The following is a 25470-nucleotide window of genomic DNA, read 5'->3' as shown; positions in this document are numbered from 1 at the left end:
TGGGTGGCGCAAGAGGTTGGAGAAGACTGATGTACACCCCTGTAGTGCTCGGGGTCAGGGTCAACTGTCCAGGCTGCACGGCAGCCTTGAACTCTCCGCTCCACCCTGAGGAGGGGGCTCGTACTCTCCCCTCCTCACGATGTGCAGCTTCCGTTGGAGCTCCCTCCCCTGGAATGATCACTTCAGGGAAGAACGAGAGCCAAGCTCCCCTCCAACACCAAGATGTGGGGGTAACCTGGCACCCTCAAGATATTTTGGGCTACAATCCCCATAAGCCTCAGCCAGCATGGCCAGGACTTCTGGGAATGGTAGTCCAAAGCATCTGGAAATGCCGTCTGGTTGTCCACCCTCCGTGCTTTCCTGCCTTCCCACAGGCAGCCCCATTCAACCACCCCTCCTGTCTACACTGAGGTGGGGAACCTCCGGCCCTCCAGATGTTGGTGGCTGGGGCTGGTGGGCTGCAGTCCAACCCATCTGGAGGGCACCAGGCTGGGGAAGGCTGTTCTTGTCTGTCACCAGAATTGTTTCTGCCCACGTGTCACTGAACACTTATTGGTGACATTTGCATCCCATGAGCTCATGGTGTGTGTCCCAGTTTAACTCTCACAACAACCCTGTGAGGAAAACTAAGAGAGAGTGACTGGCCCCAGGTTCCTAGTAGCGAGCTTCATAGCAGAGCAGGGATTTGAACCTGGGTCCCCCTTGCCCTAGCCTGACATGCCAACCCAGAAGTGGCAATCCTGCGGCCTTCCAGATGTGGCTGGGCTACAAATACCATCATCCCTGCCCAATGGCCATGCCAGCTGAGGCTGGTGGGACCAGAGTCCAATGACATCTGGAGGGCCACCGGTTCCCCACCCCCTGCTCTAACCACTGCACAACACTGTCTCTGGTTCTCCTTGGGGTCTGGGTGGCTGCCCCATCGTACCCATGAAGCTGCCATCGGAGGCAAGAGTGTGGAGCATGGCATTTGGCTTCTCAGAAGATGGGGAGGGGCTGTGCAAGGGGCTTCAGAGAGCTCCTGGGCTCAGCGAAGGGGCAATGCCGCCAGGGGAAGAGGAGGAAGGCCCTGGAGTCCGGCTTATTCCGACGTTGGAATGCGGGGAAGTGGCCCAGTGCGGTGGCCCACGAACACGGCAAGCCCCCCCCCGCCACTCTGCTCTGGCTGCCGAAGGACGGAGCAGCGCGTTGCTGGCTGCACGCCATGCTGGGCGGGCAGAATTGGCCCTGACGGGCTGGCAGCCGCTTCCTCAATATCTTGCACAACCCGCTGTTGCCTCTGGCACCGTCTCAGCTCCCGCCAAGCAGAACATCGGCACCTTCTGCCAACAGCCAGAACACACTGTTCCGGCAGCCGGCTGGTCCAGGGTTTGGCGGCACCGTCCCCTTGGCACCCCCCTCTGCAAGGGGAAAGGAAGACCTGGCGAGGACGGGCTCTGGGCAGGCCAGTGGGTGCGGTGGCCGGATGCCGGCAGGCTTTGGAGGCCAGGTGGTGGGTCTGGATGCGGCCACCCGCGAGGTGTCCCTTTGGGAGGAAGACTGGGTGGAGCCTAGTGGGCACCATGGCCTATATTAGTGGGCGCACCCCGTGGATGTTCCCAGGGCTGGGGGATCCCGGTCAGGGAGAAGGGGCTCCGTAGGAAGAGGTTTGGGGACAGAAGCCAGGCACTCCTGGCTTCTCCGGGGAAGGAAGGGGGTGCGGTTCCGGGACTCCTGGGTTCCCTCCCCAACTTTGGGAAAGGGGAGCTAGTGTTGGGGTGTTCTAAGAGTCCAGGGGAGTGGGGGCTGCAGTTCTGGGGAGAAATTGGTGGGGGAGATCGATCCTGACCAAGCCAACAAGGGGGGATTTGGGGCCCCCAAAGAAAAGGCCCTTGGGGCCATGCTGTGTGGAGACACACTTCCCGGCCTTATGGCAAATCCACGGCCGAGGCAGGGGCCCTGTCGACACCCGTCCCTCTTGGCTGCTGCCTGGGTGGGCGGGGGGGCCCTGGGAGTGGGCGTCCTGGCCTGCCTGCTCACGCTGATGAGCATCCAATGCCGTCTGGAGATGTTGCGCGGGGAGCTGTCGCAGCTGCGAGGAGAGCTGATGGGCCAGGTGCCCGGGACGCCGGGGGACCCCCGGGGGACCCCCAAGCCACACCAGGTAAGAGTGCACCAGGTGGGTGGTAGGGCCTAGTTGGTGGGGTCTGGGAGACAGGAGATAGAGGGGCTCTGGTCTTGGTTTCTTGGCAAAATGGATTCTGCTTCTCCCATTTATGTTTTATTGTTTGACTGGTCTTCAATAGCTCCAGAAGAAACAAACTTTTCAGTGCTAAGTTTCAGCCCCTGAACCTGTAAAGCAGGGGTGGGCAACTTATGGCCCTCCAGATGTTTTGGCCTACAACTCCCATCATTCCTCACCATTGGTTACGCTGGCTAGGGCTGGTTGGAATTGTAGTCCAAAACACTGGGAGGGCCACAAAGGAAGAAACTAAGGGCACTTCTGAGGATGTGCAGAGTGCATTCCCCACATGATTGACGGTCATTATAACCAGCCTTCACAGATCCTGAGATTCCAAGGACTGACTCAAAGGGGGGGGGGCTTTGAGTCACCCGCCCCACCCCGAATTGAGAGGAAGGGAAAATGTGGCTATATTTGCTTTCATTTCTGGCCTACAAAGCGTGGCGGAATGGAGTCCGGGCCTACAGTAGGCATAATCTCTGCCCAAAGGAGTTTGCAAAGCACCTTCTCTGAATGCCGCTGAAGGGACTTCCTAGGGAGCCGCTTTAGCTTCATTAAGAGAGGAGGGGGAGGAACAAGGAGAAAAGAGCAAAAACAAGTTTGCTTATTGCAAAACAGGGATTTGAAGAATGCATGGGAGAAAAGGGGCGCGTGCTTCTCTGCACACAGGCAGTTCCCTCACATTTTTAGACTTAACACTCCAGCCCTGATTCTGTCCCTCCAAGAATCCACCTCCCACCGCCCCCCTCCTCCCCTCTGCTCCCCCAGCCCACAAATCCTTCCAGCAACATTCCTTTCCCTCCTGGCTTCCCAGATGTCGGATTTGTTTCTCCCCGACAAAGGCCGCTAACCCGGCCCCTCTTGTCTTCGAGTCCCAGCTGGGCACATAACCAGTCATCCTGCCTGGGGTGGGAATGGGAACGGAAATGCATTTACAGGAACGGGCCTGTTTAGAGAGCTTCCAAGGCAGGGCAAGATAGCCAGGGAATCCCATGCCCCCCACGCTTGAGGGCTTGTGCGTGCATGCATGCCTGTCAGAGTCTGCCCTCGGAAACTTAATTCTGAGGCTGAATCATCCTAGAATATGTGAAGCAAGCAGAAATTAAACATTCCTCTGAGCATGTGAAGAGTGCCTGGAATGCTTTGATTTGAGCTTTAGGCGGTCTCCTGGCAGCCCTGCATGCCACGAGCTCGAGGCTTCCTGCAAGCCCTGCCCCTAATCTGTGCATGGATGAGGGGACAGCACTCTGCACATGTTCAAAGGCACGATGATATTATATCATATATTTCGGGATTCAGCTTTGGGCACTGGCATCAGCTTTCTTGCAGAACAGACCCAGGAGTCCCGGCTTCCAGACCCTCTCAAAGAACCCAGGAGTCCTGAGCACAAAACCATCTCCTGTTCCACCCCTTCACTTCTTCCTTATATTTTTATTTATTGCCTTCCCTTTTGAACTTCCTCTTCCTAGATTGTTCTCTAGAAACCCCCCTGCACACAAAATATCGCCTATATGTGCAAGACAGAAGCAGTGTTCCCATAACCTACAGATCAGAAATTTCCCTTTGTAGATGCCAGGAAACCTCTTCAAGGTGTGCCGCTTCCTGAGCAGAGTTGCCAACTTTTCTCTACCAGTTCTGCTGCTGCACCTTTGATAGTATCCCAACCCACAGAAATTAAGCACAGGCTGTTTCACTCACTTCAGCTCCACGCTAGGAGAAGTTGCGCGGGTGAAAAGTTTTGTATTAGGTCAGGATGCTGTTAGATGCTCAGGATCAGGGCCGGTAGAAAAGACAAGTCAGCAGCCCTCCCCCAGATAGATTTTGCTCGGCTCAGGCTTGAAAAGAAATGGGGCTGAGGATGTGGAACAAAAGACCCCTGCATCCTGCCCTGCCCCTTTACCTATGTTTACCACTTGAAAAAAGCATTAACAGCCCTGTTTTCGCTGGGTGCCTGTGGAGGACTGGCCCTCTGATTGCGAATCTGGGACATGGGTGGGGAAGCTTATGCCCTCCAGATGTTGTTGGACTACCATGCCTGCCACCCCTGACCATTAGCCACGTTGGCTGGGGCTAATGGGAGCTGTAGTCCAGGAACGTCTGCAGGAGCGCAGGCTCTCCACTCTTGGACTGGGCTGTCACGTCTGGATGGAACATGACCATGAAAACCGTTGTGCTTGCAGCCTTTTGCACGTGGAACTAGAGAGCGGCTGGGCCGGACCAGACACCTGTGCTTGTGGCGCTGACAGGATCCGCAGGCAAAGGCACATCGCCTCCCAGGGGAGGCTGGTGGCTCCGATGTCGGGGGGGGGTGTATCCGCTCTGAGCTTCAGTCAGAACTCTCAAGGAGCTCTCCAGTGGCGCTCCTTGAGAGCCCTGACTGCTTCTGACTGCAACCTGGAGCAGATGCACCACCCCTGACATCGGAGCCACCAGCCTCCCCTGGGGCCTCCTTTGTTAGCCATTGACCCAGGCTGACCCCGTTCCTCTCCGCCTTGATTTCAGAGGGCTGGCCATCTTCTGGTGCCCCACACTGTGAGAGAGAAGTCTTCCACCCCCCTGGAAAGAAGGAAACGGGAGGTGGGGAAGACCTCCCCCGAGCCCCCACGCCACCGAAGTGAGTAGACTCTGGCGATGTGCGCCTCCCTGAAACCACCGAGTGACCAGCTGTTGAGCAAGTGATATTGGGAAACAGAATAAACAAGGACTGTACCACTTTAAGGCCCAAGCCCTACTTCTGGGCCCCCAGGGGCATCAGGGTGGCCACTGTGGGAGGCAGAATGCCAGAGGGGATGGGGCTTTGGTTGGGGAGGGGCCATAGCTCAGTGGTAGAGCCCCTTCTTGCAAGCAGAAGGTCCCAAGTTCAATCCCGTGTGTCCAGGCAGGGCTGGAAAAACTCCTGCCTGAAATCCTGGAGAGCCATTGCTGCCCATTGGGGCTGGCATTTGGGCTAGATGGACCAAGGGTCTGGCACAGTAGAGGGCCGTTTCCTGTGTTCCTGATCCAGCAGGGCTCTTCATAATATAGCTGTAAGTAAAATACAACTTATTTAAACACATGTAAGGGTTGCTTCCTCCCTCTCTTTTTTTTTTTTCCCCCTCCCAGATTGATGTTTGGTGCTTTTCACTGCTGCACTGCAGGCAGAAATTCAACAGACAAAACATTGTCCCATTTCTTCACTGGGAAAAGGTGCATTTCCATTGGATTCCTGCCTCACATGCTTTCGTTAAAAGCACAGGAGCCCTGCCAGGGCAAAAGGGGGCAACCAGATCCTAATTATCATAATTATCCTAATTATTATTAATATATTATTAATACTATTGACCTACTCTGCAAGACATAAACCAGATAGAGGTTTGTTGTAAGGATAATTTCTGAGCAATTGCCAAAACGCAGGATCTTTTCAAAAATGAAATAAGGAAGTGTGAAGAATGTTGGAGATTCAAAATGTGTGAATATTGTTATGGCTACTACGAAGCTATCGCCCTGTGGGACGACCTTTGCTGAGAGAGAGGCAGGGAAGGTGCAACCCCATTGATTCTCTTGGACGTCTCAGTGGCTTTCGATACCACAATCCCCTTCTGGACAGGTTGTCTGGGTCGGGAGTTAGACGTACTGCGTTGCAGTGGTTCCGCTCCTACTTGGACGGATGATTGCACAAGGTGGTGCCAGGGGATTATTGCTCTGTGCCTTGGCAGCTGTGCTATGGGGTTCCACGGGGCTCCATCTTATCCCCCAGGCTGTTTAACATCTACATGAAACTGCTAGGGGAGATTATCTGGAGATGTGGGATGAGGTGTCACCGGTGTGTGGGTGACACCCAGCTCTGTCTCTCCTTTTCATCAAGCCCAGGTGAGGCAGTGGCTGTTCTGAACCGGTTCCTGGGCACAGAAATGGACTGGATGAGGGCCAATAAACAGAAACTCAATCCAGACCTGACTGAAGTACTCTTAGCGGGTGGCTCGTCTGCCCGGCTAAGTGATGTTCAGCCCGTTCTGGAAGGGGCTGCACTCCCTGCAAATGATCATAGAATCATAGAATAGCACAGTTGGAAGGGACCTGTAAGACCATCTAGTCCAACCCCCAGGAACAGGTCCATCGTTTGGGGGTGCTCTTGGATCCAGCGTTGTCCCTGGAGGCACAGGTGGACTTGGTGGCATGGAGCTCCTTTTATCAGCTTAGGCACCAACGGTGTCCTTATTTGGACAGCGATAGCCAAGCTACAGTTATCCACGCTCTGGTAGCCTCTCTCTGGTGCAACGCGTTACATGCCTTTGAAAAACAATCTGGAAACCCCAGCTGGTCCAAAATAGGGCAGTGAGATTATTAACGGGAACAGATCGATATGATCATATCACACCAGTGCTTTGTGATCTGCCTTGGCTTCCAGTCCATTTCTGGGCTCAACTCAAAGTGCTGGTATTAACTTCCAAAACCCTGAACAGCTGGGGGCCCAGGTGACCCAAAGGATCGTCTCTTCCCATATACACCTGCCTGGGTCCTGAGATCGTCTTCAGCAGCCCTCCTCCAGGTGCCCCGGCCAAAGGAAATGAGGTGGGGGGGCTGCCAAGGAGACGACTGTGCTCTCTGGGAATGATGGGAATTGCAGTCCAGCACAGCTGGCCATCACCATGTTGGGGAGTGCTGCTTTAAGCCACGTGCCGTGCAAGAGATGTGCCCCAGGACCACGGGTGAGTTTGCAGACTGTCTGCTCCACGCCTTTGCGAAGGTCAGAGTTTGGTCACGCCGGGGGGGGGGGGGTGCACAGAAGTTGGGTCTCCCGTTTCTTGCCTTTGGCCTGACAACAGCAGAAAAGCAAGACAGGAGGTGGAGGGGGGAAATACGTTGGCGAATTTGGTGGGGAAGTGAAAGTGATATAAAAAGCAGCGGGGCGTGCAAAGGCAGCAACTTGCCACCCTCACCGCAAAGACACGTAGATGATTTGTGGCTTTTGCTTGCACGGGGGAGCACCGCGGCCCATCCCAAGCAGTGCCAGCTTGAGGCGGTGGGGCGCGGTGGGGGCTTGGGCCACTTCATCCCAGGCCTTCCTTCAGGTCTCGCCCCACCACCTGAAGTGAGGCATGTGGGGAGTAGAGAAGGACTTTTTGAGGGTATGTGCCCCCTCCCCAGAAGTTCTCCTTGGATGCCTTTCTGGCCCCAGGCAAAGGTTGTTTTTTTTAAAGCTTGTCAATTCCAGCATGTTTTATAGCGGGTTTTAGAGTGGTGCTTTATAGCTTTGCTGGATGTCCGTGGGGTGTGTCTCCTTTGTTTGGTTTGCTTTTTCTTTGATATGGCTTCCGCGATTTTATTTCAGGAGGTAACCGTGATTAGTTTGTTGCAGCGATAAGCAGCAAAAATACTCTGAAGACTGGCACATTTATTATGACAGATGCTTTGTGGGCTAGAGCCCCGTCACCGGATGCATGAAAGCCTTGGCCTAAGTCGGCAGGTGCACACAGCGTGTGCAAGGTGTGAGCAGCGCAGTCGCGGGAAACAAAAATGCAAGAAGGACGGGCTGCGACAAGTCAGCAACCTCATGAAGGGACGCAAAATAAGTCCAGTGACCAGTCACAGCAGCAGTAATGAGTGCCAACAACACCATCACCTTAGTGTGAGATCCGGATCCTTTTATCCGGGAAGCCTCATTAATTGCGTGCTTCACATGGGAGGAGGGGCAGGGGGCAGGTCTCAGCCTTGGACTGGGTTGGGTCTCACTAACAACAAAGACGATGGTAGCACTGAGCATGTGCAGAGTGTCTTTCCTGCAGCACTCAACCATCACAAGCATTGTCATGCACTTCCGCAGCCTAGGGTGGCCTGGTGTCCTATTTTATGGTGGGCAGTCCTCTACTGGAAGGGCTGTCCAGTCCAAGTCCAGCTTAAAGATAAAGAACCGTAAGAAGGGATGGCAGCAGGGGCCTTGCAGTTGCCCCTCTGGAGTTAGTATCAGGACAGCAGACAGAGGAGACACACAGGTCACCTGGTCACTGTCCAGTGGAGGCTGGTGGCTCCGATGTCAGTGGGGCAGTGCACCTGTTCTGGGTTTCAGTCAGAACTAGTGAGAACTCTCAGGGAGCTGTCCAAGGTGCTTCACACTGTCTCCCCCACTAGGGCGAGATGCATTGTATTTCTGTTTAAATTATTATGTCTAAATTTGCATCTATCCTTATAAATGAGCATATGCAAATGTTATGCAAATTGGCACCCTCTTTTCTGTCAATGCATTTCCCAGGCAGCCGTGCCTGACTAAAAGAACAGAGAAGATAAGAGGTCTTTAGAACCTGCCCCTGAAAAGCAAAATAATTATTCCAAGTTGGCAGGCAAGGGCTGAAGTGTTGTTGGGGGCGAGAGTTGCTGATGTTTGGAAGAGGAGGAGGAAATTAACAGCTGAACCCAAATATTTCAGGCTGTCTCTCTCCCCTGCCAGGAAAACAGTCCGTCCTACATTTGGTCCCTGACCACCAATCCAACAACGGTAAGTGGTAGTACTTTCCCTCTCCACAATGGGGCAGGGTGGCACCTTCTCCAGCTGATTTTCAATGAATTGGGGGTTGGACTAAATGACCTCTGAGGGACCCATCCCCGCCCTGTGAGTCTGTGCTTGTAACAAGAAGGGCTGCAGACACGGGTCAAGCTGGGTGGCCCAGTTTAGCTTGGCAGGTCGCCTTTTGCTGGCGACAAGGCTGATGTCAAGGGTGGGCCTGGCTGGGCCCACACTTCAGCAGGGGCCCACGGGCAAGAGCCCCTGGAGTTGCTCCCCCTCTTCCCCATGGCGACCTGCTCGCCCCCCTGCCTCTCGCCCCGGCCAAGGGCGGTGGGGGGCGCGGGGAGGCCTCGGCCCGCTCGCTCCCTGCCCGTCAAGCGAGGGGAGGAGCCGTCGCGGCTGGCGACAGTGGAGGCGAGGAGGGCCACTCGCGGAGGGAGGGCCAGGGGGTCCTCCCCAGGGCCCTTGGAGCCCCGGCGCGGGACTGGCCGGCGAGGCCACCCCGAGGGCTGCCCTCGGGATGGCCGGCCGGGCGCGAGCGCGGGTCCGGGAGGGCGCGCGCCTTCCTTCGCCTCCCCTGGCGACGAGGTCATCCACGCCGGCTGCGGGACGCGGGGGGCTGCGGTCCAGCACGTCTGGAAGGCCCCCGGCTGGGGGAAGCGGCTGCCGTCCGAAGCAGGCCAGCGCGGGCCGAGGGCAGAGAGCGGAGCCGCAATGCAAGGACCTCAGGGTGCCTCGCCCGCCCCGCAATCGGCGCGGGGGCAGCCGACTCCGGGGCGTTTGGGGGAGCGTTGCGGGAGCCGGGAACCTCCGCCGCCGCGGTCGCATCCGGAGCAGCCGACAAGCGCTGCACCCGGGGCCTCCTCGCCGCTCGGCGCCTCGGTTCCGTCCTTCCCCCTCCCCGGCCACGGACCGGCGGGGTCCCCGCTGATGCGTCGCCTTCCCCTCTCGCGTTCCGCTCGGCCTTCCCAGCGTGCAGCTGTGCCCGGGACCCCCGCCCGCCCGCCCTCCCCTCCGGCTGCGCCGCTGCGCCGGGCGCCTCCCCGGCTGCCTCCTCCTCCGCCCGCGGCTCTCGCGCGCTCGTCCCTCCGCTGTGCGCGGGGCTCGTTTCTCGCCTCTGCCGCGCGGCCTCCCCGCTCCGGCTCCAGCTGCCCGCCTCGGCGCAGGCTTCGGGGGCGACTGCTTTCCCGCTTCGGCCCTCCTCGCTCGCTGCATCCCTGCCCTGCCCCGCCCCGCCGCCGCCCCGCTGCGGCGGCCTCCCCCGAGTCACCCGAGGCTCGCCTCCCCCACGCGCGCGGCAGCCCCTTCCCCCGGGTCCGGCGGCCTGGCCGGCCCTGCCTGCGACGGAGCCTGGGCCGCGCCGCGCTCTGCCGGCGCCCGGCGCGCTGATCTCGGCCGCCCCCGCCCCCCGGCGGCAGGCCTCGGCCCGCTTGCGGCGCGGGGATGCGCTCCGCGGGGAGAGCGCTGGCGCCGCGTGCCGCCTGCCCCTCGGAGGTGGCGAGCCTGCTGCGGCGGCTCGCGCTTCGCAAGGGCGTCGCGCGCCCTCCGCCCCGGCTGGCGAGGAGCGCCTCGCGCTGGCGCGGCGCTCGGCCTGCGCAGACGGGGAGCGGGGCTCTCGGAGGGGCGGCGCGGCGCGCGAGCCCGCGGGTCCCCTTTAAAGGGCCGCCTCAGGTCGGGCCGAGAGGGACCTCCGCCCGCCCCGCCGCGCCCCGCCGCGCCCCGCCGGACGCGCGGCCCCTGCGAGCTGGGGGACGGCAGCTGGATGGGGCCTCCCAGCGGTGCTGGGCGCCCTTCGCGGCAGGAGCCGGGCCTGGAGGAGGAAGAGGAGGGGAAGGGGCCGGCGGCTCGGGGCCGGGTGGCCGAGGGCGGGCTCCAGGTGGGGCTGCAGCGTGACCAGCGTTTTCCTGCCCTCCGTAGACGAGGGAGACGCCACCGAGATCCGGTGGAAGCCCTTCCTCCAGCAAGGCCGCGCCCTGGAGCCCAGCGGCCGGGACGTGCTGGTGAAGCACACGGGGCTTTACTTCGTGTACAGCCAGGTGAGAGGGGCGGGGGGCGGGAGCGCGGATATTGGTTCTCGGGGGTCGCACGCTGACTTCCGGGAGGAGAAGGCCATCACTGGCTATTCCCGATGGCTCGGTGCTACCTCCAGGCACAGAGGCGGTCTGCCTGTGTGCGCCAGGTGCTGGGGAACATGGATGGCGGAGCGCTGTTGCACTGTTCTGCTGGTGGGTTTCCTGTGGGTGCCTGGTTGGCCGCTGTGGAACAGAATGCCGGCCTAGGCGGACGCTGGGTCAGATCCAGCAGGGCTCTTCTCACGTTCCGAGTAATAGCTAGAGGAGGAGGAGGAGGAGGAGGCCGCGTCATGACCCACAGGGCCCTTATGGTGTTGACCCGCATGTGCCGCCCGACGGGCAGAGGGGGCCATAGCTCCGTGGTTGAGGAGATGCTTTGCCTGCCCCTGGCATCGCCAGGCAGAGCCGGGAAAGAGCCCTGCCTGAGAACTGAGTGGAGAGCCACTGCCAGTTAGTACAGATCAGCCTTCCCCAGCATGGTGCCACGCTGGCTGGGGATGATGGGACATCACCCAACACATCTGGAGGGCACCAGGCTGGAGAAGGCTGGCAGGGACCGCGACGATGGTGAGCCAAGGGCCTGCTCATGGCGTGAGGCCGTTTACTGCGCCCCCCGGACAAGAGAAGCGATGTGCCGCGCCCCCGGTCTTCCCCTTCTCCACCCACCCAGCTGTCCTGGGCCAGAAGATCCCTGCTGACTCGCCTTCCTCCTTCCCAGGTGCTGTTCCATGACCCCACTTTTACCATGGGGCAGGTGCTGCAGCGGATGGCACCGGGGCGGCCCGATCAAATCCTGTTCCGCTGCATCCAGAGCATGCCCCCAGACCCACAGAAAGCGTACAACAGCTGCTACAGTGGAGGTGAGAGGAGCCGTCGTGTGCGCAGCCCTGGCTGGGGTGGGAAGTGGGCAGGTAGGACGAGCACCAGGCGTTCCGGGTCCCCTTGGGAGGGGAACAGGATCTTGGGGGCTAGGACCTGGAAGGGAGTCGGCGTCACTGTCAGCGCGCCCCTTTCTTTCTCTTGTGCTTTTCAAGGTAAAGACAGGCAGACATTCCACCCCTGTATTTACATGCTCAGACAGGGCTTCACCTGTCGAACTTCAGTGCGGCCTTTGCAGCACTGAAACAGAGGTTGCAAACCTGATCTATTCCACGGGGCTTTATGGCACTTACGAACATCTAATCCAGGGTTTGGGCAATGTTGGGCCACAGCTCCTGTCAGCCCTAGCCAGCATAACCAATGGTTAGGGGCGATGGGAGTTGCAGTCCAACCACATATGGAGGCCCACCTCTGATCTAATCTACGGAATCAGAATATTCTGAAGTAAAGTACCTTTCCTATTAGTCCTGCATTGTAGAATGAGCTTTCCTACATGAGGCATTTATTGTGCACTCGTCATTCTCTACTCACTGTTGTTTACGGATTCTTTAGAAGACGTCATGACCCTCCAGTTTCATATCTCTGTCAAAAGCACCCTTTCAGCGAGTTTTTTCAAGCAGGGAAAATGAAGTATTTCATTCTAAAAGTGAGAGAAATTGCTTTATTCACTTGTGCATTTGTGCTACTGCACTATACCACAGTGCCACCTAGAGGCTATGCAGCAGAATAGCAGAAAAGGAAACACTTCATGTCTTGGTCAGATCTCAATTCTGCGAAGAAACTGAAAGTAGATACAGCGGATTAACAGCTGATTAGCAGCCTCATGTAGAAAAACTCAAAGGACAGGGGGTCTGGAGGGTATTTATTGGCAGACCTGGGGGTGGGGACCTTGTAATAGCCTTAAGCAGCAGTGACAGACAACGTGCAAGTGTAGAATTCAGCATTGTCAGGTTCTCAGTTCTAGTTTAAAAAAACAACAGTGGGGAATAATGGAGGCTGGTGGCTCCGATGTCCGTGGGGCGGTGAATCCGCTCCGTGTTTCAGTCAGAACTCTAAAGGAGCTATCCAAGGTGCTCTGCACCTTGGAGAACTCCTTTAGAGTTCTGACTGAAACCCGAAGTGGAATCACCCCCCTGCTGACTTTGGAGCTGCCAGCCTCCCCTGGTGGGGAAGCTTTGTAGCCCATAAGCCTGCAGAGAGAAGCTTGTGTGGCCCAGCAAAATGTGGAGGCCTCTTGGAAGCAGACGGGGGGCTCCTTGCGCAGAGGCGGCAGGGCTCCGATTCTCGGCTTGCCTCCCCGTGCTGAGGCTAAACTTAACAATTGCATGCAAATTTTCTTCATTTGCACATACTCTGAAGAGGTTGCAGAACCCGTCTTTTCCTGGCACAGAATCAAGTGTAGAATTCAGCATTGTCAGATTCTCAGTTCTAGTTTAAAAAAACAACAGTGGGGAATAATAGAGGCTGGTGGCTCCGATGTTCATGGGGCGGTGAATCCGCTCCGTGTTTCAGTCAGAACTCAACTTTATTGTTTAAATTTAAAGTTTAAAGTTTAAATCAACTTTAGCATGGCCCAAGAAATTAAGGTCATGGCAAAAAAGGTCCAGCGGGTCGGGCAGCGGAGCTGGGACACGGGGGCCCTTGTGGGAGGCTGCAGGGATTTCTCCCTCTCTTCGTTCTCTCTGCCTGACCCCCCTTTGCCGCCTCCTAGGGGTCTTCCACCTGCAGCATGGAGACCGCCTGAACCTGCGCATCCCGCGCTTCAATGCTTCGTTCGATGTCAGTGCTCATGGGACCTTTCTCGGGCTGCTCCGTCTATAGGGCGACCAGCTAAGCATCCACTACGAAAGACACTGGGGCAGCAGTGCCAGAGCACGGATGTGGATACCGAGGGGACTACGCAGGTGGAGTCTAGAATGCGGGTGAAAGACAGACCCGATACTCCTGTGGCTAGATTCTTCCTGTGGGGTGGAGTTGCTGGAGCCAAGATTCCTTCATTCTGTTCCTAGCTTCGGGGGAAAGACAGGCTGTGGGGCCCACGTGTTGATACACAGGGGAGCTTAAGTTTGCAGCAGAAAGCGAGGTAAAAACTGTAGGCCAAGCTGGACTCCAAAGGCATTCGGATCCCTTTTCAAGATCCCAGATTCATTCCTCTTGTGTAGTGACTCACCTACTTCTGAATCCAGCAAGGCCCAAGAAGTGACAAATTCTTACTGTTTCATCCACTATAATAATTAAGTTGACTCCCTCTTCCCGCCCCTTCCCAGCAGTAGTTCCTGTGTCTTGAACGGTCAAAAATATAAAGGTGCTCTCTGTTCCTAGCCCAGAGGTGTAGCGATTGAGACTGAGATTAATTTTACCTGTCATGCACCTGTTCAAGGCACAGATCCTCTGTCACAGTGGAGGTGGGTGGCTCAGATGTCAGTGGGGCAGTGAATCCGCTCCGGGTTTCAGTAAGAACTCTAAAAGAAAGCACCTTGGATCACTCCTTTAGAGTTCTGACTGAAAACTGGAACGGATTCACCACCCCACAGACACGGGAGCCACCAGCCTGCACTGCTCTGTCCGGAACAAAGTTGACAACCCTGCATTTGCTAAGTTCCTCTGTTCTCTGGAGCAGTGCACAAAGATCCATACTGCACTACGAAAAGTGGTGGAGTTATTGCGCGCCCTCCAGTCTGAAATATTCTTCCGCATGCAACATCAGTCTTGGTAAAAAGGAAGCTCTCCGTGTATGCTACTATCGTGAATATTGCTTTACAATGCTGAATCTCGCAAGAGCACCCAATTTTGAAGTGAATCTTTTTTTCTAGTTAATGTTTAAACTATGTTAATATTATTTTTATGAAATGTTTCATTGTACACCTTCATGTAGGCAAATGTTTATGGGAAAGAAGGTCACCTTTTAGAATAAAACAAAACCTGTGTTAAGACTGGACTCTGGGTTGGATCTAGAGTCTACTTAGAGTAGACCTATTGAAATCAATGAGCAGAAAGCTCTGCTAGCTGATGGTAATCTTCACGTTGGAAATGAAAAACAATGGAGCAGGCTTAGAGATACTCTTGCTACTTTGTTAATCCTTTCTAGGGCAGGACTTGGCAAACCCAAGTGAAGCTTTGTCGAAAGAGTGAATCCTTTCACTCTCAAAACACTAAAAGCCTGATGGGCTGTAGACTTAGAGCAAACAAAGAAACATTCTTCAGGCAATGCAAGAAATAATTAACTCATTAAGGGTGCAATCCTGTGCATGTTTAGACAGAAAAAAGCCCTACAACTCCCAGCCTCCCCTAGCCAGGGATGCTGGGAGTTGTAGGACTTTTTTCTGTCTAAACATGCACAGGATTGCACCCTTAATTCATTATCCGAAGATGCAGTTATGACTATTAGCAGAGATTACTTCAAACCATCTTCAAATTCATGGTTGGTTGTTTGCTGTGGCAGTAAGTTCTGCAATCCTGACCCCAGTAAATGTAGGCAATCCAATGCATGTTTACTCAAACATACACCCCACTGTGTTCAATGGGGCTGACTCCCTTGTAAGGGTGCTAAGGATCACAGCCCGAGACCCAGATATGCAAGCGCAGCATTGGTCTGTTAGAGCAGCTTGTCAGAACATTTGTCAGAACAAACAACAGAATACAGAAGCTGTCTTAGCTTCACCAAGCATAGTTGTGCAGGCTGGGGATTCTGGGAGTTGTAATCCAACACATCTGGAGGGCCCCAGGTTGGGGGAGGCAGTAGGACAAATTTTAATGCAGAATGAAAAAAAAAGCAGCAGAAAAATAGACCATAATAATAAGCTTCCACTTCCAGCAATGGGGGGGGGGGGCCCGAGGAGAATGGCTGACCGCTGTCAGAGACACAATGCTAGGCTGCGTGGATCATTAACTTGAGCCACCCAAGGAGCCCTCTGAAACGAGCTCTCGCACGACGTGATGCTATAATATCACGGGATTTGAGGTTGGACCTCAAACAAGCGATCCTGCGTGATTTGGCGGCTTTGGGCGTCGCACTCTCGCGAGATTCGAGAAAACAGCGGCGAAGTCTATGCAAGCTGTGTGACGGGAACATAGAGATAGGAAAGGATAGAGCCAGGAACGTCCTGGTTCCTCGAGACTCTTGTTTTCTTTTCTCCCGGGGAAAAAAAACACATGAGAACGACCTCTAGAATTCAAGGGAGAAATCCAAGATTTTCACGTATGCGTAATTAGACACACCCAGAAACAAAACCTAGCACCAAAGTCATGAGGTCATGCTCTTTCCCGATGCGTTGGACTACAGGACCCATCACCCCCAGCCAGACTTGGGAATGATGGGACCTGAAGTCCAACCCATTTGGAGGGCACCAGATTGAGGATGGCTGGATTGGACTGAGAGAATCCAGCTTTCTGTTCATTCACGCCTGAATTGCGTCTAAACATTGTACTTCATTAGGGGGGAAATAAGCACTTTAAAATATGTGCTGTCGATGCCATCTACAATCCATGATCCGCATATTGCAGGCTGAGGGAGGGGATGGCTGGCCGTGGCTGAGCGAGGCTTACAACAGCCCTGCAGTGTAGTCTACCATTAATATTGCAAGGTCACAGGTGGGGATGAGGTTGGTTTGGATTGGGGACACTCCCCCAGCCCCAAGACAGTTTGCAGCAAATTGCCACCTCCCCCTGCCGCTGTCACCTCCCGCACAAATTCAGAGCTCAGTTGCCAAAGAAGCCCTTGTGCTCCATTGACTTGCATCATCATAGAATAGTATGGTTGGAAGGGGCCTATAAGACCATCGAGTCCTGCTCAGGATCCCCTGCTCAGTGCAGGAATCCAAGTCAGAGCATCCCCGACAACTGGACAAATGCATTCCGACAAAGCATCATGCAACTGCTGGGTGCTTTTAAATAAATAGGATTTTCCAGATTAAATAAGACCTAAGTTAGAAAGAGCAGCATAACCTCCTCCTTGTCGCTGCCATTTCCTTGTGGTGGGGGAGTCTGTGGGTTTTGGTAAGGTGGGGAGGGGGAGGGGGGATGACCCGGAAGGGGCTGTGATACAATCCCGGTGATGCCCAAACCTTGGATGTTGCCATTGTTTTCTATGGGCAGCTCTCACTTCAGCCTCAGGAGAGATTTAAAAATGGCTTCTAAAGTGACCAGGAAGCTGGACTCTCCATGTCTAACCCAGCCTTATCCAACTCTGCTGGCTGAGGGATTATGGGAGCTGTAGTCCAACCCAGCTGGAGTGGACCAGGTTGGGCAAGGCGTAGCTGCACACATGCAGCCTGAACCTCTGGTAATAACGGAATGCCTCCGTTGGTCACAATTCCCTATGGACGCAGAATGGCATTGCTTTGTACCCAAGTGCCTTCCTCAACTGGGCACCCTCCAGATCTGTTGGACTATAACTTCCATCACCCTAGGCCAACATAGCCATTGGCCAGGCTGCCTGGGGACAATAGGAGTTGCAGCCCAACCCATCTGGAAAGGCGCCCGGCTGGGGAAGGCTGAATTACAGCATCCCTGACAGATGGCTGCCTTAAACACCTCCAGTAAAGGAGCAGGCCCGGCCTCCTCAGTCAGTCAAGCTGGGCAGGGTTTGGTCTGGTAAACGCAGATGGAAGCCTGACCATCTTTGAAATTCTTTTAACATCATTCTGCATTCCTTCAGGTGTCTTTCCTGGTCACTCATTCATTTTGAGCTGGTTCAAAAGTAACAATAGCCCAGAGCACAGGTTGAGTATGAGTTTGTTGTTGACTCATGGGCTGTTGTTGAATCCATGTGGGTTGATGTTACGTGCGAACCCCACATTATGATTTAACTATGGATTGTTAACCACCAGAGTTTGCAACAAGAGAACCATGGGTTCTCTTCCTGGGTTGTTTGTGATTAACAACCACAGTTAACCCATAATGCAGGGTTCACCCATAATGACAACCCACAATTCAACAACAACCCATACTCAACCCATACTCTGGGTTGTCATTACGTCTGAATCAGACCATTCTCTCTCTTTCTTTCAAACCCTGCAAAGAACTTCCCACTGTTTTAGAATGTGAGGCTGGGAAAGAGACAACATTGATATTGTAAAAAACGAAGGCTTGGAAAACAGTAATGAGATAGCATTTATTTCCAGAATTAGAGGGGTGGGGAGGGCACCCCAACAAAATCAATGCTTTCCCAGAAAGGAAAATGGGGGGTGGGGGAGAGACAAAGAGCCAAGATGTTTAAATTTCTCAAACAGAGGTGAGGGGAATTAGGAACCAGGACATATGTTTGGGTTCCCTGGGAGGGGAACATAATTTCAAAGGTTAGAGTTGGGATATGGTAAGGGATCAGGACCCCAAGGTTCCTGAGATGGGACTCAGCAGGGTCCAGTAGGGAGAAAACGGGGGGGTGAGAGCTTCAGGGCAATGGCGGATTGGAGCCAAGGGGGACAAAGAGGCAGGATTCCTGGGTCCTCTAGATTCGAAAGGGAAGGCGCGACTGCACGCTATATTGGCTGCTATTGTCTTGCTTGCTCCGCCAGCTTCCGAACATGTTCACCATCAATGTGGCAAAGGTTCCAGTTGTCCTGGGATGTGACGTTTACAGCTCCTAGCTTGGTGTAGAAATCCATAGCTGGCTGGTTCCATATAGCTGAGATGAACCGGAACTGGGTACAGTTTTTCTCCAGCGTAATCTAGGGGGAGAGATTGATTAGAGCAGCTTTCACCAACTTGGGACACCCTCCCGATGTGTTAGACTGGGGGATTCTGGGAGTTGTAGTCCAACAGTCTGGAGGGCACCCCCAGTTGGGGAAGGCTGGATTAAAGTCTAATTCCACCCAGACCTGATTCACCTGGGGTCCCCTGCCCTTCCAGTCTCACCTTTGCCACTTTATTCAGTAAACTCGTCCCAATACCTTTGCCTGTGCAGGAAAATGAGAGAGAGAGAGAGAGAGAGAAGGACACCTTTGTCACAAATCACCTTTAGCTGTTAATGTTTGGTTTGGAGAAGGGTCTAGTTGAAAAAGATTTGTAACTGACTAGTCAAATTAAATATTTTCAAAGAGTGGTCTAATATATATCTCAATAATGGACTTTAGTAGATGAAGAAAAAATACTTCAGTTGTCAACAGGTTTGATACTTATGCTAATTACAGAAACAAATTAATTAGTGTAAAACAATGGAATTTACTTTTTTTAATGCAATGAATGATTATAACTGTTAACAAGGTTAGGTATGGTTCCTATAACTGTGAACAATTTGCTGAACACTTCTTCTCTTTGGCTTTTATCCTGGAATCCCAGTCGCATTTTAAAAAGAAAGAAATTCAAACAGAAAGAGAGTAAAGTAACAGCAGCTACTCTTACAGCAGCAAAAACAGCAAAATCAAGCCTCATCACCATCAGCCTCATCATGGAGGGGATCTTTCTTGCAGCAAGCAAGGCGGAGTTTGGGGAAGTCCTACGTGGGGAAGTCCTTTGCCACTGATGGCTGCTTATGTCACGAAAACACAGGCTGACACAGGTTATGGCGATGTCTGGACACACTGTAAATTGTGAATGGATGAGGCATGAGTTGCGTTGGACTGCAACTCCCATCATTCTCAACCAGCATGCTGGCAATTGCAGTCCAACACATCAGGAGGGCCCCAGGTTGGGCAAGGCCACACCAATGGAGGCTGGTGGCTCCAATGTCAGTGGGGCGCTGCATCCGCTCCAGGTTTCAGTCTGAACCAGTCAGAACTCTAAAGGAGCTCTCCACGGGGCCTTCTATAGCTCCTTTAGAGTTCTGATTGGTTCTGACTGAAACCTGGAGCGGATTCAGTGCCCCACTGACATTGGAGCCACCAGCCTCCACTGGGCCGCACTAGAAACTCCCATTTGCAAGCGGCCAAAGTGCCAAAGCAGTATCTGCTCTGAATGGAGGCTGCGAAAAGGGGGTAGAGCCTAGATCTCTCTTTAAAGGATTTGCTTGAGACACGGGGAAGTGTGGAATGGAAGCAGAGCACCCACAAGTGTCACTTCAACACTCGAAACCGTGGGGATGACTGTCCTACGTGGGCGATCTTGTCCCCTTCTGCCGGCCCTGTCCCTGCCAGCGGCTTTTAAATTGGCCTACGTGCAGTCTTGCCTCTCATCAGTTTCCTTGTATGTTTCATACTGCACTTCCTTCCCTCTGACAGCTGAAAATACAAGGGCGTTGGCAAGGCAAGGCTACATATATTGGACAGCGTAAGGGCGCGCTTGCACAACGGCAAAAGACCAACTTTTAAAAATTGCACAAAAATTGGGGCGAATATGTGAGTGTGTGGTAAAATGGATGAGAAACATATAAATAACTAAATATAAAATGTGCATGTGTGTGTGTGCGTGTGTGTATATATATAAAACAGCCCCATCTGCACAAATCTCAGGAGCTTTTTTTTTTAAACAATAGGTTAGTGAATGAATGTCAGCCCCTCCAAAGTGCCATGTTGGCATTATTGTAGGAGGTGTCACTGGCCAGGGTGGCTTGAGGCGGCTTGTCTGGGCATAATTGGGAAGAGCAGAGGGGGCGGGCTGCCAGACTTGCTGAGCAACTCTGTACCCGATCGCCACAATCCACAATGGGTTGGCTCTGCCAGGTTTGGATGGCATGCCAATCCACCGTGGGTAAAACAACCCCTAGAACAAGCCATGGGTGTCGAGGTGGCTTGTTGGCGAAAAACAAGCCACCCTGCGGGAAGTGGTCCAGGTTCGGATGACAGGACAACCCACCATGGATTGTTTCACACAACACCCCACGATGGGTTGTTGTGTCATGAGAACCCAGTCACTGGCTCTCTGCCTGTCAAGCAATCAAATGGATGAAGAGAAAGAGGACAAGGATGCAGAGAAAGGATGAACAGCAATAGCAGCTAGTAATGGTGGTGGTGAGGAGGTGGACTCACTGAGACAGGGGGCCCTAAAAACCCTGGAGCCAGCACTGTGCCATCCATACAGTGGCATCCTTGGCTTCGTGGGATATCTGACAATATTTGACTGTGGTCAAATAATAGGTCACCAATCTATAATAATAAGTGAGGATGTGTGTCTGTCTGTCTGTCTGTCTGCTGGTGCCATAGCTCCAGGATCATGAAGCGTAGACACCTGAAAGGTGGCATATGCATACTAAGGAGACCCAAGGGGTTTGCCCCTTGGGGTGTTTTGTTTTTAAAAGGCATTAATGCCTTTTAATTAATGTGAATGTGTCTGTGTGGTCAAAGCTGGCAAAACCATCATCAGACACTAGGGGGCACTCTTCCCTAACCAGCACATAGCTTTGCAATCTATACAGTCTGCAGCCAGGGGAGATGAATGGATAGGTCAACGAGCTGAGTTATATGGCTGCCCCTTCCCCCTTACCGTGGAGCAGCGCCCCCTTAGGGGAATGGAGTGGACAGACCCCTCCCTCAGGGGGCTATAGCCGTGCACCGTGGCAGGGGCTGTGCCAAGGGTGCCAGGGGCTGCAGCTTCACTCAGATGGGATGGGCACAGTGTTTCCAACTCTGGCAGCCGCGTAGCTTTCCCTGTAGGCTTTGTTGCATCAAACTAAGGGCTCTTCCAACCCATGCAAAGTCGGGGACATTCGCTAGTTGACAATATATGAGAACGTGATGCCAACCTTACTTTAGCGTCCACTGATGATTATCTACTAATCTCTGCTCACGTCCGGGAGCTCAGTGGTGAGAGAAATGCACTTTGCACGTGCTTAGAGGAACCCAGCTCCCTTAGTACTACCTCTGAACTCTGGTACCACGTAGAGATCTTCTCCAAAGAGAACTGGGCCTTCCCATGTGCAGTAGGACAAATAATGGAATTGGTACCCCACAATTGTGTGACCTGGAGAGAAAGAGGGAGGGTGAATAGGACCAAAGCCACCATCAGATTAAGAGCTCGTAGGAGTCCCACTCCCCAAGTCCAAATTCTACACTGGTGTAAGTCCAGGTTTGTGATTAGGATATTTCCTTTAATTAGAGTAGTGTACTTCATGCAAATTAAATAAATAGGCATGTGTTTGTTTCCAGGGCTTAATTTATTTTAAAAGCAAGATTCAGGCTTTTAAAGAGATTCCTGTGGTTGGGCAATGACTGGGGGAAGAGAAAGAGGGATGGACTGGGAATAAACAGTGTTCGGATCCTTCCCACAACCCCCAGGGCTTGACGAGGGGCTGCCCAGCCAGAGGCAGGAAACTGGGGAGCATGGAGCTGTTGCACCCAGGAACCTTTCCTTCGGAAGGGTTCACTGGAAATTCAGGGTCTGATGGCCATATCAGGGAGCTAGTGTGGTGTAGTGGTTAGAGCATTGTACTGGGACTCGGGAGGCCTGGGTTCTTGTCCCCACTTGGCCATGAAGCTCGCTAGGTGACTTTGGGCCAGTCATTGACTCTCAGCCTCACCTACCTCACAGGGTTGTTGTGAGAATAAAATGGAGAGGAGGAGGGCCATGTAAGCTGCCTTGGTTTTCCTTGCAAGTGGAAAACAGGCAGTGTGATAATGACAATAGCAACCATAATCTGGGCACAGGAAGGAATTTTCCCCTTGGTCCAATTGCCCAGGGACTTTAAAGGCTTGTTTTCACTCTTTCCTACAACATACGACTTAATAAATAAAAATAACTTTAATAATTAATAATTATGAGATTTATGGCTCAATCCTATGCATGTTTAGACAGAAGAAAGTCCTACAACTCCCAGCATGCCCAGCCAGGATGGCTGGCTGGGTATGCTGGGAGTTGTAGGACCTTTTTCTGTTTAAACACGCATAGGATTGAGCCATAAATCCATTTTGTAGCTCATTCCCTTTGCCTCTCTACTACTTTAGTCTCTGTCCTTTGCTTAAGCATAGCCTTCTCAGGCAAGAATCCTGTGGCAATGCCACCCGCTAGGTAAAGCAGCTTCCCCCATCCAAATGTTTTGTGGTGTTTGACCTCAACAGTTTGTCCTTACCCTCTTTGCTCTTTTGCTCTGGGGGCACCTCAGCTACCAGGCACCCAAAGGTCGCCTCTTTCCCAAATGCATCGTCTCTGAGAACTACAAATAAATATAAATATATGATGTATGAAATAATATCTTACAAAAACGAAAATGACTAGTGGATCATTTCTTTTCAAGTTCTTCTTCTTTATGTCATTTCTATACTGCCCATATTACTGCCAAAGCTCTCTGGGCAGTTGACAACAATTCACAGATAAAATACAGCATAAACATTTAAAATATACAAAGTCTAAAGCCATTTCGGGAGCAATCCTATGGCCACTAGACAGCAGCTAGACGGCCATAGGATATCTTGTTTTCCGGGAACCGAGCTTGGAGCCCATGCTCCGAGGTCGGCTCCCAGAGAACCGACCTCCCACCACTTCTGCGCTGCCTCCAAGAACAGCCCGCAAGAGGAGCGCGGAGAGGCCAAAAAAGGGCGCGCCTGGGGGGCGTTCCAAGGCGGGGAGGGTGGAAATGCCTGTCATGCAGCAGCCTTCTTCCCCACTCCGCCCTCCCGTGGCTAGACAGCCGCAGTCGTCTGTCTAGCTGAAAATGCAGGGCAGGAGAAGTGCGGAGGGAACAACTTAATATTTACAAAGCAGGACTCAGGATCTCTCAGCAGTTACGGCATGACTAATCCGAGTTCGCTGATCCTTGATCCTGAGTCGGCCCTCTTGCAAAAGGACACACGCAGCATGCTTGCTGGCTCCGATCCAACCAGGTCTGCTGGCATCCACACAGCTCTTCACTCCCAGCCCGCTTCAATTTTTTTAAGAAATAAAAATGGGAAAAGATTTGGGGCCAGGTTTTTCTTCCTGTTCCTAAACCTGTTGCTGCTCAGCTGTTCAGCAGGCAGGAAGAGAAAGCAAGGCAAAGGGGCAGGGGGAGAGAAAGAGCAGGGCCAGGGGCTGGGAGTGGGGGGAGAAACGTTGAGGTTAAGAGGTGAGGGGGAGAGAAAGAGCAAGACTAGGGGCCAGGAAAGGAGAGAAGTCGTGAGGCTAGAGGCTGGGAAAGGAGAGGGAGAGCGCGCACAAAAGGGAAAGGTCTGTGTGGAGGGAAGAAGACTGGGCGGGTCAGGAAGCAGCTCTTTCCATTCCGCCCCCCCCCCCCCAGCCTCTAGCCTCACTATTCCCCCCCAAGCACACACACACACATCTTGACTAGCCACACATCTTGAAACAAAACACAAAATCACCCTTTGGAACCCAAATAACGATGGTGCTGGAGGGCATCCCTTGGCTTTGCAGCAAGCCAGCCTCCCTGTTTAATTTTTTAGAAAGTCTTAAGAAATAAAAATCAGAAGCAGCAGGGAACCTGGCGGGAGCCAGGAGAGGTGTCCGTGGGCATCTTGGAGACCCCAGGGTGAAATTTTCCCATTGCTGCACCTCACTGTCAGGAAAAGCTTTACCTATTGACTTTCTGCCTGTGTGAAAGCTGCCAAAAGCATAGAGCTTCTGTCAGGGGGGAAAGATGGCAGACCTCTCAAGGACAGAACAGTGCACCAGGGCTTCAGGCTTTGACCTTCTTCCCTTGGAGGCCGATTCGATTCAAGAGCACCCTGTGATTACGAGATGGCGCAGATGTTGTCCGTTCCTTACTTTCTGGGGTGATCCTCACTTGGTCCAAAGCTTTGTGGAACACCGCAGATTCCTGAAAGAGATTCAGCCCTTGTCGGTATATACAGTCACGCTGCTCCCTCACATCCAGGACTCTCTGGGTTCTCAGAGAGTGAGATTCCAAGTTGGGAGTTCCCCAAAGTATGGGAGCCCCCTCCCCTCATAAAGAAAGTTGGGGTGGGTTGGACTCTTATCTGTGCACCCAGAAAAGCCACCAAGACAAGGCAGGAGTCTTGGAACAAGGAGGCCTGAAGGCTGAAATATACCTGCTTTTCAAAACATCACCTGCAGACAACGTTGTCATTAAGGTCTTGGGGAGTCTTCCCCAACCTGGGGCCATCCAGAGGTGTTGGACTACAATTCCCATAACCTCCAATCAGCAGTGCTGGGTGGGGATTATGGGACTTGTAGTCCAACACATCTGGTTGATGAAGATTGACGTAGAAAAATACATATGTGAGAAGCTGTCATGTATGATCATCTACGATGATCTGTCATGTACAGTTATCTGGCTGGGGGATTATGGAGTTGTAGTCCAAGGTTGGGGAAGGCTGTTCTTGGGGGAATATTCCCCCTGGGGTGGTGGAAGGCTCTGAGAAGTACCTTCTGCCCATATAAAAGGGGCGAGCTGCAATTCAGCCCCATTCTGACTTCTGGTATTCCTTGCAACCCCCTATCCCTTTGTATGCTGGGATGCTGCCCCCCCCCCGCCACTTCTCACCTTAATAAGCCGCATGATATCCTTGACGTCTCTTGCGGCCCACGGACGGATGATGTAGCTCATGGCGGCTCAGGGATCCCTCCTCTCTCGTCTCCTGTCCTGGACTCTGATCCATTTAAGGAAGGCTCCCTTCCCCCACCCTGGCTTGGCTCAGCCCCTCTCCACCCACCCCCGTCGGGGATGGTCAGCTATTGTCTTAGGGAGGCCCCTGGACCTGCACAGGAGATGACCCAGAAACAGGGTTCAGAGGGTGCCATACCCTGTTACTCCCACCCACCCCACCCCAGGGCATTCCCGTAACACTTCGAAAGCGGGGGTTTGAGAAGTTATTTTGTCAGCGTGAAGGTTACAGGGTTGACCCCTGGTGCATATTAACTTCCTTTGGCATGATGGACCTCTTCCTCCTCCACCGCTGGCACAATCTCTTCCCTGCCTTGAAACTGCCTTGTAATGAGCAGAACCAAATTTTGGGGCAGGCAAATTTAACAGTCACTGCTGCAGTGCAGCACTC

The 25470-nt window shown here is 53.5% G+C and overlaps 2 protein-coding genes across 2 annotated transcripts; one reads left to right on the top strand and one right to left on the bottom strand.

The window, feature by feature from the left end:
• The first annotated feature begins 1247 nt into the window (after positions 1 to 1247).
• TNFSF13 (TNF superfamily member 13) lies at positions 1248 to 14584 on the top strand. The gene is made up of 6 exons (XM_084806789.1): positions 1248 to 2143; positions 4724 to 4835; positions 8646 to 8693; positions 10620 to 10738; positions 11493 to 11634; positions 13365 to 14584. Exons 1-6 carry the CDS (start codon positions 1880 to 1882, stop codon positions 13472 to 13474), a joined length of 795 nt encoding a protein of 264 aa, XP_084662915.1. The 5' UTR covers positions 1248 to 1879; the 3' UTR covers positions 13475 to 14584.
• A 3158-nt stretch (positions 14585 to 17742) lies between these two features.
• On the bottom strand, positions 17743 to 25048 carry LOC146343123 (thialysine N-epsilon-acetyltransferase-like). The gene is made up of 6 exons (XM_084806790.1): positions 24960 to 25048; positions 24221 to 24272; positions 22593 to 22676; positions 21386 to 21487; positions 18509 to 18549; positions 17743 to 18321 (listed from the first exon to the last, which is right to left on the bottom strand). Exons 1-6 carry the CDS (start codon positions 25020 to 25022, stop codon positions 18145 to 18147), a joined length of 519 nt encoding a protein of 172 aa, XP_084662916.1. The 5' UTR covers positions 25023 to 25048; the 3' UTR covers positions 17743 to 18144.
• Between the last annotated feature and the right edge of the window lie 422 nt (positions 25049 to 25470).

The sequence above is a fragment of the Heloderma suspectum genome, chromosome 6, assembly GCF_057233095.1.
Source record: "Heloderma suspectum isolate Gila_16-S chromosome 6, 16-S_ref, whole genome shotgun sequence".
NCBI lineage: Eukaryota > Metazoa > Chordata > Lepidosauria > Squamata > Helodermatidae > Heloderma > Heloderma suspectum.
Note: the sequence above shows the minus strand (reverse complement) of the source record. Positions and strands in the feature narration are given on the sequence as shown.